This window comes from Bos javanicus, chromosome 21 (assembly GCF_032452875.1).
Source record: "Bos javanicus breed banteng chromosome 21, ARS-OSU_banteng_1.0, whole genome shotgun sequence".
NCBI classification, from domain to species: Eukaryota; Metazoa; Chordata; class Mammalia; order Artiodactyla; family Bovidae; genus Bos; species Bos javanicus.
The window spans coordinates 42,375,076-42,393,226 of NC_083888.1; the positions used below are offsets into that span (position 1 = coordinate 42,375,076).

At 40.2% G+C, this 18,151-nt stretch overlaps 1 protein-coding gene across 4 annotated transcripts in view; it reads left to right on the forward strand.

The window, feature by feature from the left end:
* AKAP6 (A-kinase anchoring protein 6) overlaps positions 1-18,151 on the forward strand; it is a 501,363-nt gene that overhangs the window by 234,162 nt on the left and 249,050 nt on the right. For all 4 annotated transcript variants that reach the window (XM_061394923.1, XM_061394924.1, XM_061394925.1 and 1 more), the window contains one exon: positions 13,058-13,180. In XM_061394923.1, coding sequence (XP_061250907.1) covers positions 13,058-13,180 — 123 coding nt within the window. The remainder of the gene's footprint in view (positions 1-13,057; positions 13,181-18,151) is intronic.

The following is an 18,151-nucleotide window of genomic DNA, read 5'->3' on the forward strand; positions in this document are numbered from 1 at the left end:
ATGTACTAAGCATTTAATAAATGTTCGCTCCTGTGGTTGTCATTGTTACTATTACTATTATGAGACGGGAGGGCTGAGGCCTCAGTAGCTGTTTGTATGCAGGTGGCTCTGGCCTTTTGGGATCGGATGCCACCACCCTATTCTCTCCTCCTACCTTCAGCCATCTTGGTTATTATGAAGCCTCAACCTCCTACTCAACACCCACCCACTGTGGTTAAGGCCATCCCTCCTCCTTCCTGGGATCTGTGATAGTCACCCTAGATTCCTGCACCCCTCTTCTCGGTGAGATTCTGAGCCTCCTGCCTTGACAAATGATTCTTTTGTTGCATTAGAGATGATTCTTCTCTAATTGGCCCAATAATTTTAGTTAATGCACTTCTCTGACACGTTAGGAAGTTTATATAGAGGAATTTATGCTGTGAATATGTGTTCAGATAAATACAAACTTCTCGTTTATAATATTGCCACACAGCATCCTTATAAATAATACGTACTTATTTATGTGTAATTTGTATTTATACATATTTATAATATGTATTTATAATTTTGTACTTATAAATAATAATTCCCACAGCACTTTTTAGCCAGGGGAAGATCATTATGATTTATGGGAAGAAAAAGGAAGTATCTCCAGGAGGTTTACAATTGTCCATCAGAACCCTGAGTGCAAAAGATGGAAAAAGTAAGAAAGCGTGTTGGAGAGAGAGTGCTAGGTCAGGATGGTTTGCTGGGAGAGGAGCCTTGAAGCTGAATCTTAAAGGATGGGTGTAGTGAGAGGAGTAGATGACGTTGGGAAGGTGTGCAGAAGTCACCAAAGGACAGTTTCCCGTTCAACTAGAAGAGAATGGGGAAATCATCTGAGCATCCCTGGCTTTGAAAGAGGCTCTGTGTGCAAGAACCAGAGATGGTAACAGTCAGAAAGGCATGAGAAGTTGTCCACCTCATTTCCCTCATTTTACAATTGGAACATGCCTCTCCCAGGAGTATTTTCTATTCTGTTCAGTTCAGTTCAGTCGCTCAGTCATGTCCGACTCTTTTCGACCCCATGGACTGCAGCACGCCAGGATTCCCTGTTCATCACCAACTCCCAGAGTTTACTCAGACTCATGTCGATTGAGTTGGTGATGCCATCCAACCATCTCATCCTCTGTTGTCCCCTTCTCCTCCCACCTTCAATCTTTCCCAGCATCAGGGTCTTTTCAAATGAGTCAGTTCTTCGCATCAGGTGGCCAAAGTATTGGAGTTTCAGCTTCAGCATCAGTCCTTCCAATGAATATTCAGGACTGAATTACTTTAGGATGGACTGGTTGGATCTCCTTGCAGTCCAAGGGACTCTCAAGAGTCTTCTCCAACAACATAGTTCAAAAGCGTCAACTCTTCTGCTTTCAGCTTTCTTTATAGTACTACTCTCACATCCATACATGACCACTGGAAAAACCATAGCTTTGACTAGATGGGCCTTTGTTGGCAAAGTAATATCTCTGCTTTTTAAAATGCTGTCTAGGTTGGTCATAACTTTTATTCCAAGGAGCAAATGTCTTTTAATTTCATGACTGCAGTCACCATCTGCAGTGATTTTGGAGCCCCCCAAAATAAAGTCTGTCACTGTTTCCCCATCTATTTGCCATGAAGTGATGGGACTAGATGCCATGATCTTAGTTTTCTGAATGTTGAGTTTTAAGCCAACTTTTTCACTCTCCTCTTTCACTTTCATCAAGAAGCTCTTTAGTTCTTCTTCACTTTCTGCCATAAGTGTGATGTCATCTGCATATCTAAGGTTATTGATATTCCTCCAGGCAATCTTGATTCCAGCTTGTGCTTCATCCAGCCCAGCATTTCTCATGATATATTTTGCATGTAAGTTAAATAAGCAGGGTGACAATATACAGCCTTGATGTACTCCTTTCCCGATTGGAACCGGTCTGTTGTTCGATGTCCAGTTCTAACTGTTGCTTCTTGACCTGCGTACAGATTTCTCAAGAGGCAGGTGAGGCGGTCTGGTGCTTCCTATTAGCACATTTTGTTTTCTTACTAATACCGGATTTTGCTGCTGCTGCGGCTGCCGCCAAATCGCTTCAGTCGTGTCCAACTCTGCGCAACCCCATAGATGGCAGCCCACCAGGCTCCCCCGTCCCTGGGATTCTCCAGGCAAGAACACTGGAGTGGGTTGCCATTTCCTTCTCCAATGTGTGAAAGTGAAAAGTGAAAGTGAAGTCATTTAGTCATGTCCAACTCTTTGCGACCCCATGGACTGCAGCCTACCAGGCTCCTCTGCCCATGGGATTTTCCAGGGAAGAGTACTGGAGTGGTTTGCCATTGCCTTCTCTGCCGGATTTTGCTAGCTTGTCACAAAAGGGCAGTGAGTACTTTTTTCCCCCACCACGAACAACATGAGTATGTTTCGAGTGCCTCTCAGCTGTTGGCTGTTTATCTTTGTAGCCTTGATGGACTTTGAGGAAGATTTCCCTTCTCTGAATCTGGTATATTTTACAGTTGATTTGGGGACACAGCCAGTGTCAAGAACCACTGAGACAGACACATAATGAGGGTCTGGGGTGAATAAAATTAAGAGCATTACACTGTGGGGCCTCAGTCTGTGGAAGACACCCAGTAGATATGCCCCTCCACACTGTTCCTGGGTTCTCATCCCTGCCCGTGGTCTCCAGCACCACCCGTATGATGCTTTCTCTAACCTAGATCTTGTTCCTTACCTCTCACATGCTATCTAAGACCATGTAAAATGACTTCTTCCTTCTGAATATCTTACTGCTTCTTTCAGAGAATAGTACCTTCAACCAAAATTGAAATCTAGAAGTCATATCAGATTGTAACAGATTTCCCCAATTTTTTTAATCTATCAAATTCAACTGTTCCTGTCTGTGTTAACTTCTCTCTCTGCAATCCTGCATGTTCCCTCCATGCCCACTGCTTCTGCCTCAGTCTAGCCCTCACAGGAGTTAGGGTAGTAGCCTTTCAACTGGCTTTTCTGATCTCAGCCCAACACCAGCCAATCCACTCTCCACACTGCAGTCAGAGTGAGTCTTCTAAGATGCTGATCAGATTCTCTCTCTTCTGCTGCAGAACCGCAGTGACACCCTCATTGTTCTTAGGATCAAGCCCCAACTTGAGAGTGCAGTGTATATGCCCGGCTCCTGGCTTAGACTCTTCAACCTCACTCTCAGTTTCCCTGTTTGCCTCCAGAACATTAGCCATGCTCAGCGACTTAGATTTCTCATAATGAGTTGTTCTCTATTGGACTTTATCTGCCAAGAGTGTTCTTGGCTCCTCTCAGTGTCCTCTATTGGTTTTCATCTGGCCTAGTGCCACCCAATCAGATAGCATACCCAATTAGCTAAACCAACAGAACTCTGGAATTCTACATTATTTTTTTAAACTCTAATTCTGTCTTTGTTTTAATTCTAGAAATTTTTTTACCCCATAAGACATTCATGAAAACTTAAAAATGGACAATATTAGAGCTCTGTACTTGAGGACACAACCCCTGAGTTCTTCTGCCTCAGCTGCCTACGGGTCTGTTACCAGTCAAGTAGCTGAGCTTTCTGAGCCTCAGTTTCCTTACCTGTAAGACATTGAACTACCTGGGATCTGAGGGGCTTTTGAAGACTGGGTCTGTGCTTCTAACGTGCATGGGAACTCTTGTTCTTTGCAAGCAGATGTGTTTAGATAATGCTATTTTCTATCTTCTTGGCTCCACTGATAGTACAGTGGCTGCGTTGTTACCCTTTACCGACTTGCTGCTCTGAAGTTCTCTGGTAGAAAGTTGGCTGTTTTCTTGCTCATCCAGTGTGATAAACTCTCTACACTGAATTCCATTTTTTTTTTCTAAAGCAATAACTTTGTTATTACTAAAGAACTGTATGTTCTTTAGAGAAAATTTAGGCTATTTAAACAATCACAGATAATCTTCTGAAAATTTTTAGCATCTAAAAGCACCCCCATCTAGTTCCATGCATTCTTGTTCCAGTTATTAGATTTACAAGGAAGTTTTACTATTCAGGAAAGTATTTCCATCTAAACATGGGATTATATCATTTCAGCTCTGTATTTCAGTGTCGAGGAAACTGTCCTTTTCATTAAAACTGTATGGACATATGGGGAAATGTTTATTAAAAGTGATTGATTAGCCGCAACATGGTTGGGGGAGACTTTGAGCTGCAGAAGAAGAGAGAAGGAATGACAAGGAAGAGGGAGGAGGAGAGGAAGGAAGAGAGGAGCGAAAAAGGAAGAGAAAAATGAAGAACAAGAGAGGGGAGGGGCAAGGAGTAGAGGAAAGAGAAGGAAAAAGCGAAAGAGAAACAGTAGTCAACATTGTAAAGCAGCTCTACTCCAATAAAAATGAACAAAAATACTTGCTAAGGAAAATATTCATCCAATCTCAATAAAATATTTCCTTTTTTCTATATAATGTTTATATGTCTTCTATAGAAAGTTTATATGTGAGCTCTTGTCTATATAACATGTCTACAATGCCTATATTTTTGTTATATATTTCCAAGTAATATTTATAAGATTCTATATAATAGTAAATGTTCATCTAATGTCAATACAAAATTAGCCCTTTCTTAAAGAAAAAGGAGCAAAGGAGGACGGAAAATAGTGTGAAGAAGGGAGAATTATCTAAAACACAGGTGGTGGTGATGGGAATGTTGGCATCTTGTGGCACGGACTGTGGTTCTCACGGAGGCTTGAGAAGTAAGAGCAGACAACAGTGAATCTTCTGTCCTTTGTTTTTCTTTCTGTGAACCCCACGAGGGCAAGTCTGCTTACAAAGACTGTGGCTTAGTGGTTTAGATCTTGGGCCCTGGAACAAAACTACTTAATAGCTATTTAATGGCTTTATGACCTTGAATAAATTACATAACTCCTCTATGCTTCAGCCTCTTCATCTGTACAGTAGAGACATTTGCGAAGATTAAGTGACTACACAAGTTATCAGAAGAATAGTTGGTAGATAGTCAGCACCCAAATGTTAAGTACTGTTATTTATAACACTGGATATAAAAAGCCTACAAGTAAACCATGAAACAATCATAATCCTAAATTCTAAAGTGAGAGCAACTTGAGTCCTTGTTTGGGATTCAGAGGCAGATAAAGATGGCCTGATCTGCTGAGCCAGTGCCTCTGGAACATTGGGGCTGCTGGGGACAATGTGTCGCACAGAGTCAGTGAGCACAGCTCTGTGGGAGGGTCCCCAGCTTCACTCCTGACAGTTGTAAGCATTTGAGTTTGTGCGTCAGTGTTCTCTGTAAAACGGAGAGTGTGGGACCCTTACAGCATAGAGTAGTTGTAAGTATAATACATAAGTGCCCGGCACATAATAGGTACTCAGTTAATATTAACTTATTATGAGTTCCAGTTTATTCCTCTTTTATTCATTCCCATCTTTATTAGACCTTGATGATATGCATTCCAAACTTGTTTTGCCATTAACATTGACTATTTCTTTTTATAAATAAGTAGGGAGTAACTGACCCACTCCAGTATTCTTGCTTGGAAAATCCCATGGACAGAAGAGGCTGGTGGGCTGCAGCCCATGGGGTCACAGAATCAGACGTGTCTTAGCAACTAAAGAACAGGGAGTAACTGAAGTCAAAGCCTTTGGATGCTGGAGGAAAGCCTTTCCCATTATGAGAGTCAGGGATCTTTCTGGGCTCTTCTTTTCCCAGTTGAAACCACTGTCATTAGTATTTGAAGGAATTAGAGATTCAGCTCAGTTTATCATACTCATGATACTGAGTTCAGAATAAGACATCTCACCCGGCCAGTTTAAAATAATACCATTCTTTGCCCTTTTTATTCTCTTTCCAACTGACAGCCTTTATTCTGGTATAGTTATATTAGGAATATTTTCAAATTCTAAAGACATTTCATTCAACCTTTAGAAGAGAAGCTAAATATTTCATAAAACATTTCAGTATTTGAGTTTTCTTATGGCAACAGAGTTAAAACTGCCTTAAAGCATTTCATTTTCTCTTCAATCTTTCTTCTAAAAGCATGTACCATATCCTCCCTTCTGTCAATTACTTGTACTGTGTTGGATTTGATAGGTAGGAATGTGGGTAAATGTGTAAGTTGGTAGAGTTCAAAGTATCTCTTTTAATTCCCTTTCATTTGATCTTGAGCCTCTGAGTCTTGGTAGCACATTATATACACAGATATGTGGCTGGGAAAGGTGAATTGCATTTGAAAGCTATTGTGTAAAAAGCTAAATTAGTCATTTCATATAAGAATTAGGTATATAAGCAAAAATGGAAGGTTAAATATATATGTTGGTAGTGGGTGTGCGAAGTTACTTCAGTCGTGTCCAACTCTTTGTGACCCTATGGACTATAGCCTGTCAGGCTCTTCTGTCCATGGGATTCTCCAGGCAAGAATGCTGAGGTGGGTTGCCATGCCCTCCTCCAGGGGATCTTCCTGATCCAGGGGTCAAACCTGCATCTCTTATGTCTCCTGCATTGGCAGGTGGGTTCTTGACCACTGGTGCCACCTGGGAAGCCCATATCTTGGTGCTGTGCTTAGTCACTCAGTTGTGTCTGACTGTTTGTGACCCCATGGACTGTAGCCCTCCAGGCTTCTCTGTCCATGAGGATTCTCCAGGCAAGAATACTGGAGTGGGTTGCCATACCCTCCTCCAGGGGATCTTCCCAACCAGGGATCAAACTCAAGTCTCCTGCATTGTGGGCGGATTCTTTACAATCTGAGCCCCAGGGAAGCCCAAAAATACTGGGTAGCCTATCCTTTCTCCAGGGGATCTTCCCTCCTGCATTGTAGGATTCTTTACCAGCTTGAGCTACCAGGGAAGTCCCATATGTTGGTGAATACACATATTAAATCTCAATGCATAATTTTGCTTATAAGTAGAGTTCTCATTTTACCAGCTGCCAGAACCTAAATAAAGCTTCCTTTTGGGTAAGATAAGAGGATTGCAATTACTCATTGGTACTGATTGTTAATGTAAAGAAGACTGGCTCCAAAGCATTTGTCCTGGTTTGAAAAATGAAGCCAGATTATCCTTAAAGTGTGTGCTGTTTAAATAGAGAAGCATGATCCCTTCAGGACCAGCAGGTGGGATAAGAAGTAGGGAAATCTTTGCTCACCTGCAGATTCAGATGCTGCCCCTGCCACATCACCTCATGCGATGACCTGAGACAAGTTACGACCCCCTCTGCATGCCCAGAGCAGTCAATGCCACCTCTCATATTATGACTGTGGGGGGAACTTTTCTTTCCATCTTCCCTGTGACAGCCAGCAAGATGCTGTATGCTTAGTGAATAACCAAAATGTTTTGAGCGAATGACATAAAAGATCAAAGTGGAACCTGTTCATTAGAAATGGTTTTTAAAAATTGTTTATCAAACCAGACTTTAAAATATATATTTCTCCTGAAATCTTCACATAAACCCCTAATGGATATCCCCATTCCTATCTTACCAATGAAGAAACTGAATTTCAGAGGCACCAAGTAGCTCGTTTAGTTTATACTGTTAGTAAGAGACAGATAGAGCCTGGAATTAAGTTCAGTTTTGTCTGGTTGTAACAGCTGTTCTCTTAATATTATCTGCACTGGTTCATGATAAGCATGTTCCTCCTCTCCCCACCTTTTAATATACCTTCTCCTGTCATCATGATTAATCCTCATTTAAATGTTTTTCAAGTTCTAATTTCTGCCAGGGACTTAGGCAAATCATTAGATCAGCTGGTCTTTCATGATTTCACATGGTGCCAGCTGGGCTCTCTGGATTCAGGTGCTGAGTCCACCACCTTCTAGCCACATGGCATGGGGCATGTCTCCTTATTTCTCGGGGCCTCCATCTTCTTATTTGTAAAATGGGGGCGACAGTAGCACCCACCTCACAGGGTCTTTATGACCCTACTTGGTGACTCTGAAATTCAGTTTCTGCATTGATAAGATGGGAATGGGGACATCCATTAGGGGTTTATGTGAAGATTTCAAGAGAAAATATATTTTAAAGTCTGGCTTGATGATCTATTGTATATTGCTTTTAAATGGTCCTGGCATGTTTGTTGTTGTTCAGAAGCCAAGCTGTGTCCAACCCTTCGCAACCCCATGGACTGTAGCATGCCAGGCTTAGTGAGTGCTATATGAGGATTACTTATTGTTTCAGCTAGCATTGTTCTTGCCTGGAGAATCCCGGGGACAGGGGAGCCTGGTGGGCTGCCGTCTGTGGGGTCGCACAGAGTTGGACACGACTGAAGTGACACAGCAGCAGCAGCATTGTTCAGATAAGGTCATTCATGGAATCCTTTAATCTTGGAACACTAAGAAAGGGGTAAATACTTTTGAATGGTTTAAAAAGTTTTAACAGCAGAAGCTGACCTTTTCTAGTTTCAAAAATACACTGAAAATAGTTCACTTTCTGATGCTTTTCAGCATGTCCCTCTCTGAAGGTAGTTAACGTGATCTGGGCTAGGTCAGACAACATACTTGATTTCTGTGTCCACCAAGAAATGTGCATCCTTCTCGGGATGAACACACACATGTTCACATATATCCAAACAGTAAACACCAAGAGGACATTGGCAGCTCAACTCACTGGTTAAACTACCTCCTGAGGACTAAGAGCTGTCTCCTCTCTGATTGAACTGAGTCAAACTCATCTGTAATTGAGGCACTGATGGGATGGGCTTGCTTAAGCATGTGCTGCCTTAAAATTTTGGTTTAAATTTTCTATAAAAATAAAATTTACAAGCAAATTACAAGCAAAAATAAAATAGCAAGCAAATTTTTGCTTGCTAAAAAAAAAAAGATTTTTTTAAAAGTCCCTATTCTCATCAGAGATCCCGTTTCAGAAAAATTAACAGAAAATACTGAATGTGAGGTGGGGGGGGGGGGGACTTTTTTGAGTTTTAATCTCAGTGCTAAGAATGTGAGAGTGGGAACAAGTGTTTCTTCTCCATCATCTGGGTCTGGTAATACGTCTCTCGGAGCACTGTTTCTGAGGGCGCTGTGGTACCGTGGGAGGAACAGACTCTGCAATGGGATGTGGACTCAGAGTCCAGCTCTGCCTCCAGGCTAGGCACCCACCTTCTTTGACCCTCAGTTTCCTCGTCTGTAAAATGACCATAATCAGCACCACTTCACAGATTTGTGTTGACAACCCAAGTATCTGCTTCCTATTTTATACCCCTTTCCTCTTTTATTGAAATAGTTTTCAATTTCAATTTGTTCTAAAAATCATGTAATTCTATTAAAAAAAATTACCCCCAGACTTTTAACAACACAAGGCAGGGGGACCATGTCTTATTTTCTACTGTGTTGCTCTTTCCTGGTCCCGTGTCTGATGCAGGGAAAGCTCTGTTTCTGTCCTAGCCGCACACAGCAGTCTCGTCAAAGGGCAACAGTAATCACCCCCACAGTTTCTAGTCAACCAGACTAGGTTTGTCACAGAAGAGAAATAGGAAAATAAAAGAAACAGTGAGTATTCTTTATAAAATTGGAATATAGTTGGTTTACCATATTGTGTTAGTTCTAGGTTTACAACAAAGTGATTCAGATATATATTTTTCCAGAATATTTTTCATTATAGGATATTATAGGATGTTGAATATAGTTCCTTGTGCTATACAGAAAATCCTTATTGTCTATCTTATATGTGGTAGCGTGCATTTGTTAATCCTGTACTCCTAATTTCTCCCTCTTTTCCCCACTTTATCCCCACCCCCCACTTTCCTCTTGGTTTCTGTAAATTAGCTTCCTATGTCTGTGAATCTGTTTGTTTTGTAAATAGACTCATTTGTGTTATTTTTTAGATTTCATGTATAGGTGATATTATATACTATTTCTTTGTCTGGTTTAACTCACGTACTATGATAAGTTGTAAGTTCATCCATGTTGCTGCAAATGACAATATGCCATACTTTTTGTGGCCGAGAGGTATTCCATTATACACACACACACACACACACACACACCACTTCTTCTTTATCCATTCATCTGTCAATGGGTACTTAGATTGCTTCCACATCTTGGCTATTGTAAATAGTGCTGCTATGAACATTGGGGTGCATGCATCTTTTCAAATTAGAGTTTTCTTTTTTCATGGGTATATGCCTGGGAGTGGGATTGCTGGGTCATACGGTAGCTCTATTTTTAGCTTTTAAAGGGAACCTCGACACTGTTTTCTGTAGTGGCTGTACCTGTTTACCCACCAACAGTGTAGGAGGATTAATAATGGGTATTTTTAACCTGTCATGAGTGTAGCTATTTGCAGGACTCAACCTTTTATTTTCCTTGCAAATGTAATCTTGAAATGTATGTTAACTGAGGGCTTTAGCGAGTTATTTTACACAAACTTGTAAGTGTACATTTTTATATACTTTCACTGTGCTTCTTAGCCTTTAAAAAAATTCATGCATTAGAAAGTTTCATCTCATTAAGGAACTTTCAAAATGTAAATAATTTGATTCCTCCAGCAGATGATTTGAAAGTGGGAAGTGCGCTGTTACTGGTGATAACAGGCTAATGGCTGTTCCATTTTCTCCCAAGTTGGATGACCAAGGTTTCTTCTGCAGGTGGAATCCTGGCTTGGCTTCAGTTATCAGACTCTCAGAACATGTATCAGATATGAATATAGCAAGGAATACACCCATAAGGAGACAGTTAAGGGGGTGGCCCAGGAGGACTGGTGCCTGTGGCCTGGGTCACCCTCAGTGTGCCCCTGGGGTGCTTGGCAGGGAGGCAGAGAAAGATAATGGAAGAAGGGCCAAGAAGGAACAATAAGGTAACTGGTGGTAGAAAATGGCAAGAGAGAGAGATGGAATAGATGAGATGCAGGAGTTTGAGGAAAACTAAAATGTGGCCTTTCAAAGGCTTGTAACTCAGTCTGTAGCAGTGAGGTGAACGTGTGTAAAATGTGCTTTTTGTGTAGTGCAGCATTGAATTGTGTTATGAAGAAAATCTGATTTTTATAGTCGTCTTTGACTCTCCAGGTAAATAAGCGTAAACTCAGAATATGAGAGAAACAGGCAGGTCAAATACTAAGAACAGAGACAAACTTAGGTGCAGACAGAATTCTGATACAGGCAGAAGAAGTTTCACAAAAAAGTTCAGGTACGTGTCTCAACTCTATTGGTGGTTTAACTTTTTCTACTGATTGAAATGACCAGAATTCAGTAAGCCAGTGCTTAGACATGCTTTATGTTCTGCTGATATTTTTACTTCACTGATATTTATCTTTTTGTTCCCAGTACTGTCCAGCAGTGTGCTTCACACAAAGCAGCTGCTTAATAAATATTTGTTGAAAGAATGAATAAGGGACTTCCCTGGTGGTCCAGTGCTTAAGAATCCTCCTGCCAGTGTAGGGGATACATGTTCAATCCCTAGTCCAGGAAGATCCCACGTGCCGTGGAGCAACTAAGCCCATGCTTCGCAGCTGCTGAGCCCGCACTCTGGAGCCCATGCTCTGTAAGAAGAGAAGCCGCTGCAGGGAGAAGTTCATGCCCCGCAACCAGAGAGTGGCCCCTCTGGCCACAACTAGAGAAAGCCTGTGCAGCAGCAGTGAAGACCCAGCACAGACAGAAATAAATACATAAAAGCTTAAAAAGAATGAATGAAAGGCCAGTATCTATTTTACTAGGATTTGATTTATATTACAAAATAAGTAAAATTTTGCATTTTTTTTGTCACTTTCTCATGTTGTTACTTACGTCAGCCTCATTTTCCTTCATTCTCACCATGAAGACTCTAGCAGAGCTTCTGAAGATGAACATCAAATATTCGTTTTTCTGCATCCAAATGTGAATTCTCCTGCACGTTGCATAGCTCAGTGTATAGAGTGGAGCCTCTTTGGTTTCTCTAAGAATATCCTCTCATGATACGAGAATAGATCTGTCTGTCCACTTCACAGAACACTGGTTGACACACCACACAGAAACAGGCTGAGGGAGGTGGAGAAATAGCAGGTGACAAAAGTTTCAGAAATCAGATGGACTTTAGTATCACTTGCCTTCATAAATTCTATTTATATTCTTATATTCTACATAAGTAGGAGGGAAGGTGGAAAGCTAAAATTTCCCCTGATAATGAGGAGTGCTTAGATTTTTATTGCAAGTTAACTCACCAGTTAAGTATTAAAATATTAATCAAAGATAATCAAAAGGTAACTCTGAAGAACAGGTTAAGTTAGTTAACTAGCATCCCAAGCCATCTCAGTGAGTTCAAATACAGAAGCCTGTCCTTCCTCCTTTCGACCTCCAGGTGGTGCTGTTTACCCAGCCATGGCAAGCCGGTGGCCAGCCCCATTTCCTTCCCTTAAGATTCAGAGCTGGGCTTTCATTTTTTTCAAAATATTTTCCGTTTCCACAGATGTGTTCTTTTAAATGGCCAATAAATTTTTGTAACCACCATTTGAAAATTTGCAAGGTTATTGTGAATTGTGCTTCTTAGCCAAGAATTTTTTTTTTTTTTTTCTGATGTCCAGGACACACCCAAAGTTAGGCGTTTACATTTGTTCCTTGGTCCTGTACCTTTTTTAGTTTCTTAGAACCCAGACTCAATCACAGACATTTGAGCTGTCAGTAGAACTCATCCAAGTCCCTTTAAACACTTATGTGATTTAAAAATGGATTTCTCCTTCAGTTAAGGCACCTCAACTCCTTGGGCTTCTAAGTAAAGAACACCATCTTTACTTTATCCCCCAAAGCCAGGTTCCTGGCAGACTTGACCTGACTTTTTAGTGAGGGGGCTCTTGTCAGACACCCAGAAATGTTTTGATGATTTGAGGGTCACCTTTCCAATGACACCCTGTAGTCCAGTGTAAATTCCTCAAAAAAAAAAAAAAAAAGCAAAATCTTTCCTAGGGAAAAAACCATAGTGGTATCATGAGCAGTTTCTTTCCATTTTAACAGAGTTCAGTGGCAGGAATGGTGGGAATTTTGTTGTACAGTGTGGACATAGGATGGGACTGCCGTGGTATCAGTTTTACCATCCATGAGGTATGGAATTTTCAAGATTGGCTTTAAAAAATAACCTATTAACATGCTTTTCTTGTTCTTTTCCCCCCTTTTCTGTCACAAGGGGTTTGTAAACAAACTGGATGAATTTATTCAATGGTTAAACGAAGCCATGGAAACCACTGAAAATTGGACACCTCCTAAAGCAGAGACGGATAGCCTAAAACTGTACCTGGAGACACACTTGGTAAGCAAGACTGCGTTGCTCTTAATGTTGGTTAGGGAAGAATTTTAATGTGGTCCTTGTTTATTTATGGAGAATGTTGATTTTACTTATCAGAAGTCATTATATGCTAATAAACCAAGTTTTAACGGGGTAAATTACAGAAGCTGACAATTTACAGGCATTTCAAGTAATACTATGAAATCTGAATTCTCCATATTTCAAGCTATTTTTTAAAAACTTTTCCCAGAAAGGTAAGTAATTATTTTTAAAAATATCTTAGAAAATTTTACTAGACCCTTGCTCTCTAAAGTGATGACTGACGTTTTTCTTCTTCTTAAAAAAATAAGTGAAAGGTCATTTTGATGACCATTCTAAGCTTTCTAGAATTCTTGTAAAATTAATGAACCTCTCATTATCAAGAGGGTCTACTTTATCTGTTCTACACTGGGTTATTTTAATAAAATATTTAAAATGATGATCTCCATCATTTTTGCTGCTATGTGGGTTTTTCAGCATATAATTAATACAACTGTCATTACTTTTGTCACTGTGCACAAGGAAAGCCATGGAGAGAAAGTAGAAAACACTTGGATGAATATGCTTCTGAATATGTTAGAAGCAAGAATTATAGACTGGGGGACATTTGATGAACCTCATGAGGTTTTTACTGAATGCTTCAAATGGCCGATATCAATTATGAAGGGGTGGAAACCAAGTAGTGGAGTGTGATAAAGCATGACGAAAAAGCACGTTGTCAGAGGAAATGAAAATTCAAGCTTTCAGGATCTCATCTTTATTCCTTTCACCGATAGCATAAAATTGACAAAGGCAATGAACATGAATTCTTGGGTGCCCAGCTGTGGGGCTGATTCTCTGCCCCTCTCACACGCTCAGAATTTGGATTGAATACACATTGTGTGGGAGTCCTGCATGTATGTGAGTTCACAGGGTTCCGGAACTGCTCCCTGTGATATTAAGTGCATGGAGGAGAGAGAGAAAGGAGAGAGAAGGGAAGAAGAGGGGAGAGAGAGCAGGGATGTTTTAGTTCTTCAGTGTTTGTGTTTTGCAGTGTGTTTTATATCATTGCAAGAAAAGCAGGAAGAACAGCCTCAAAATCCTGTTGCTACATGTAAATATCCTGTGGATGATTTTTTTAAAAACTCACAAAACTGTGTGGTAGAGGCTGAATATATTGTTTCCAATTTTAGAGACCTGGGTTGATGTGTAAAAATGCCACTGACCCTAACTACCTCTCTTGTATGTGGGTTTTTAAATACTACCCTTAGTATTCAAATCCCTGTTGAGTAGAGCCTTGATTTTTTTTTTTAAAGAGGGCATTTCATAATAGCAAGATAAAGATATTCACTGCTTTATAATGTAAATTGTATTAATTAGGATGTCAACTTTTCACTGGCATTGTTCTGACAGAAATTCTAATCTGTGTTTAAACAGGAGTATATGAACTTTATTTCACATTAAATGTGCTGTCTTAATTTCTCTTGATTTAATATTTTATGGAAAACACCGATTTCGTTTTTGAGGTCCCAGAGGGCATGAGGACACAAAGGGCACTTTGACTTTAGGTTATTTATTAAAAGCCAGGCAAGGAAAATATGAACCAAGGTCTCTCCTCTCTTTGGGAGCTGAATGACTGACCTCTTTTTAAGCAATATGTACTCCTCTTCTCAAATCCATATTGCAGAATTATTCACTTAGCACCCCCGTGTTGGCCTCTGTCTCATTCTAGCCCAACACCATCCAGTAGAACTTTCTGTGATGATGGAATATTCTATATTGAACGTCCATTGTGGGAGCCACCTACCACACCTATCTACTGAGCGCTTGAAATGTGGCTAGAGTAACTGAGGAAATGAATTGTTCAATCTAATGAATTTACATTTGAATTTAAATTGCCACATGCGGCCTGTGTCCACTGGATTCTGGTCTTGTAAATTGCAGAGCTCTTTACAGACCATAATGAATTGCAGGTATCCAGTACCGGCTTCATAATGACATTCCCGCCTAAAATATAGAAACTATTATTCTCTCTGTTACCTTAGGTCCACAGCAAACAGCTCTTCTTAAAATGTCTGTCTATCTCTTAAAGAATAACCTTGTTTCCACCTGATGATCAACACTTTTTTGAATGAATTTTCTCCACTACCATGTCTGTGTTAGTTGCAAGAGATAACATAGGAACATCTTCATTACCTCTGCTTTGCAAATAGTGAGGGACTGTAATCTCAGATTTGTTCACTGTTAAATCACAATTTTAGGAACTGAAATTAGGAGTAATTTTGTTTTAACAGTTACTGAAGACCTAGTGTGTATGGATTGCCATTAAGTGATGCTAAAAGACAGTTATTGGGACTGTTTTACTGCATGCTCTGTTTGTTAATCTAGATACAGCCTGTCATTTAAACATCTTTCATGCAAACTCTGCATTACTCTGTCTCTCTGAGCACAATGTCTATCTACGTAGCTCCTGAGCAATATTGTCATTTATATTTTTTATTGTATTTTTTTTTACTATAGTGCTGAGTTAATATTGTTATTCTTCTCAAAAGTAGGTGAAAAAAAATCTACCTTTCCATAAAGAAAGTATACAACTAAGCATAGAGATTTATATTTCTTAGTTCACCCTGTATAAGTCTTTGCTGCTTCTTAATGAGTGGGCAAGAAGTATTTTCAAGAGTATCTAGTATGTGGAGTTAGCTACATGATGAACATCTCTGTAGAGTCTATAATTTAATGTTAAACCAATGGATGTGAAAGCCTCCGGGTCCCATGTCTTCCCTGATTTAATAATGTGATAGAATAGTTGGCACCCTGCAAGGTTTATTATAAAGAAAAGCAAATAAACAATAACAAAAGTTGTACATTTATGTTTTGATACTTAATTCAATTATTTTCCATGACAGTAACCAAGGGTTTTTACCAACACAAATCAATTAAAGCTTTACAATACCTTTATGGGAGATATGAAGGAGCTTTATTCTAACTGTAAGAAATACTGTGAAATTGCAATGATACATCAATGATTTTCCATGATAATTAATCATCTGCTTGCAACCTGGCTGCTCCTTCAAAAATACAATTCATGTCTTTTTAGAAAATGACATTTTCAGGAAAATGTCAGTCTGGAAAGGTATTTTGCAAATACTGAGCACATTGGATGACCCTCTTTAAACACTGCTTTTACAGTAGCACTGTATACGTGTGTTCTTGAATGGATTTGCTTCTTCTTCACCTCTGTCCACTTTTTTAAACAGCTTAATTGAGGTATAATTTTGACATGCTAAATTGCATATATTCAAACATTTTTACAAGTTTTGATAAATTGACAAATGTATACACCCATAAAACTGTCACTATAATCAAGACAGGCAACATATCTATCACCTCCAAAAGCTTCCTCCTGCCCCTTTGTAATTGCTCCCTCCCTGCCCTCTCAGACTTGTCTTCATCCCTAAGTAGTCATGAGCCTTTAGTTTAGTTTGTACTTTCTAGAATTTTGCATAAGTGCAATCAAGCTATATGTTCTCTCTCTCTCTCTTTTTTTTTTTTTTCCTTTTTTGGTCTGGTTTCTTTCACCCAGCATCAGTCAGTTCAGTCGCTCGGTCCTGTCCGACTCTTTGTCGACCCCCATGAATCACAGCACGCCAGGCCTCCCTGTCCATCACCAACTCCCGAGTTTACCCACTTATGCCCATCAAGTTGCTGATGCCATCCAGCCATCTCACCTCTGTCATCCCCCTCTCCTCCTGCCCCCAATCCCTCCCAGCATCAGGGTCTTTTCCAATGAGTCAGCTCTCCGCATGAGGTGGCCAAAGTATTGGAGTTTCAGCTTCAGCATCAGTCCTTCCAATGAACACTCAGGACTGATCTCCTTTAGGATGGACTGGTTGGATCTCCTTGCAGTCCAAGGGACTCTCACGAGTCTTCTCCAACACCACAGTTCAAAAGCATCAATTCTTCGGTGCTCAGCTTTCTTCATAGTCCAGCTTTCACATCCATACATGACCACTGGAAAAACCATAGCCTTGCCTAGACGGACCTTTGTTGGCAAAGTAATGTCTCTGCTTTTGAATATGCCATCTAGGTTGGGCATAACTTTCCTTCCAAGGAGTAAGTGTCTTTTAATTTCATGGCTGCAATCACCATCTGCAGTGATTTTGGAGCCCCAAAAATAAAGTCTGACACTGTTTCCACTGTTTCCCCATCTATTTCCCATGAAGTGATGGGACGAGATGGATGATCTTAGTTTTCTGAATGTTGAGCTTTAAGCCAACTTTTTCACTCTCCTCTTTCACTTTCATCAAGAGGCTTTTTAGTTCCTCTTCACTTTCTGCCATATGGGTGGTGTCATCTGCATATCTGAAGTTATTGATATTTCTCCCGGCAATCTTGATTCCAGCTTGTGTTTCTTCCAGCCCAGCGTTTCTCATGATGTACTCTGCATAGAAGTTAAATAAGCAGGGTGACAATATACAGCCTTGACGTACTCCTTTTCCTATTTGGAACCAGTCTGTTGTTCCATGTCCAGTTCTAACTGTTGCTTCCTGACCTGCATATAGGTTTCTCAAGAGGCAGGTCAGGTGGTCTGGTATTCCCATCTCTTTCAGAATTTTTCACAGTTTATTGTGATCCACACAGTCAAAGGCTTTGGCATAGTCAATAAAGCAGAAATAGATATTTTTCTGGAACTCTCTTGCTTTTTCCATGATCCAGCGGATTTGGCAATTTGATCTCTGGTTCCTCTGCCTTTTCTAAAACCAGCTTGAACATCTGGAAGTTCATGATTCATGAATTGCTGAAGCCTGGCTTGGAGAATTTGAAGCATTACTTTACTAGCATGTGAGATGAGTGCAATTGTGTGGTCATTTGAGCATTCTTTGGCATTGCCTTTCTTAGGGATGGGAATGAAAACTGACCTTTTCCAGTCCTGTGGCCACTGCTGACTTTTCCAAATTTGTTGGCATATTGAGTGCA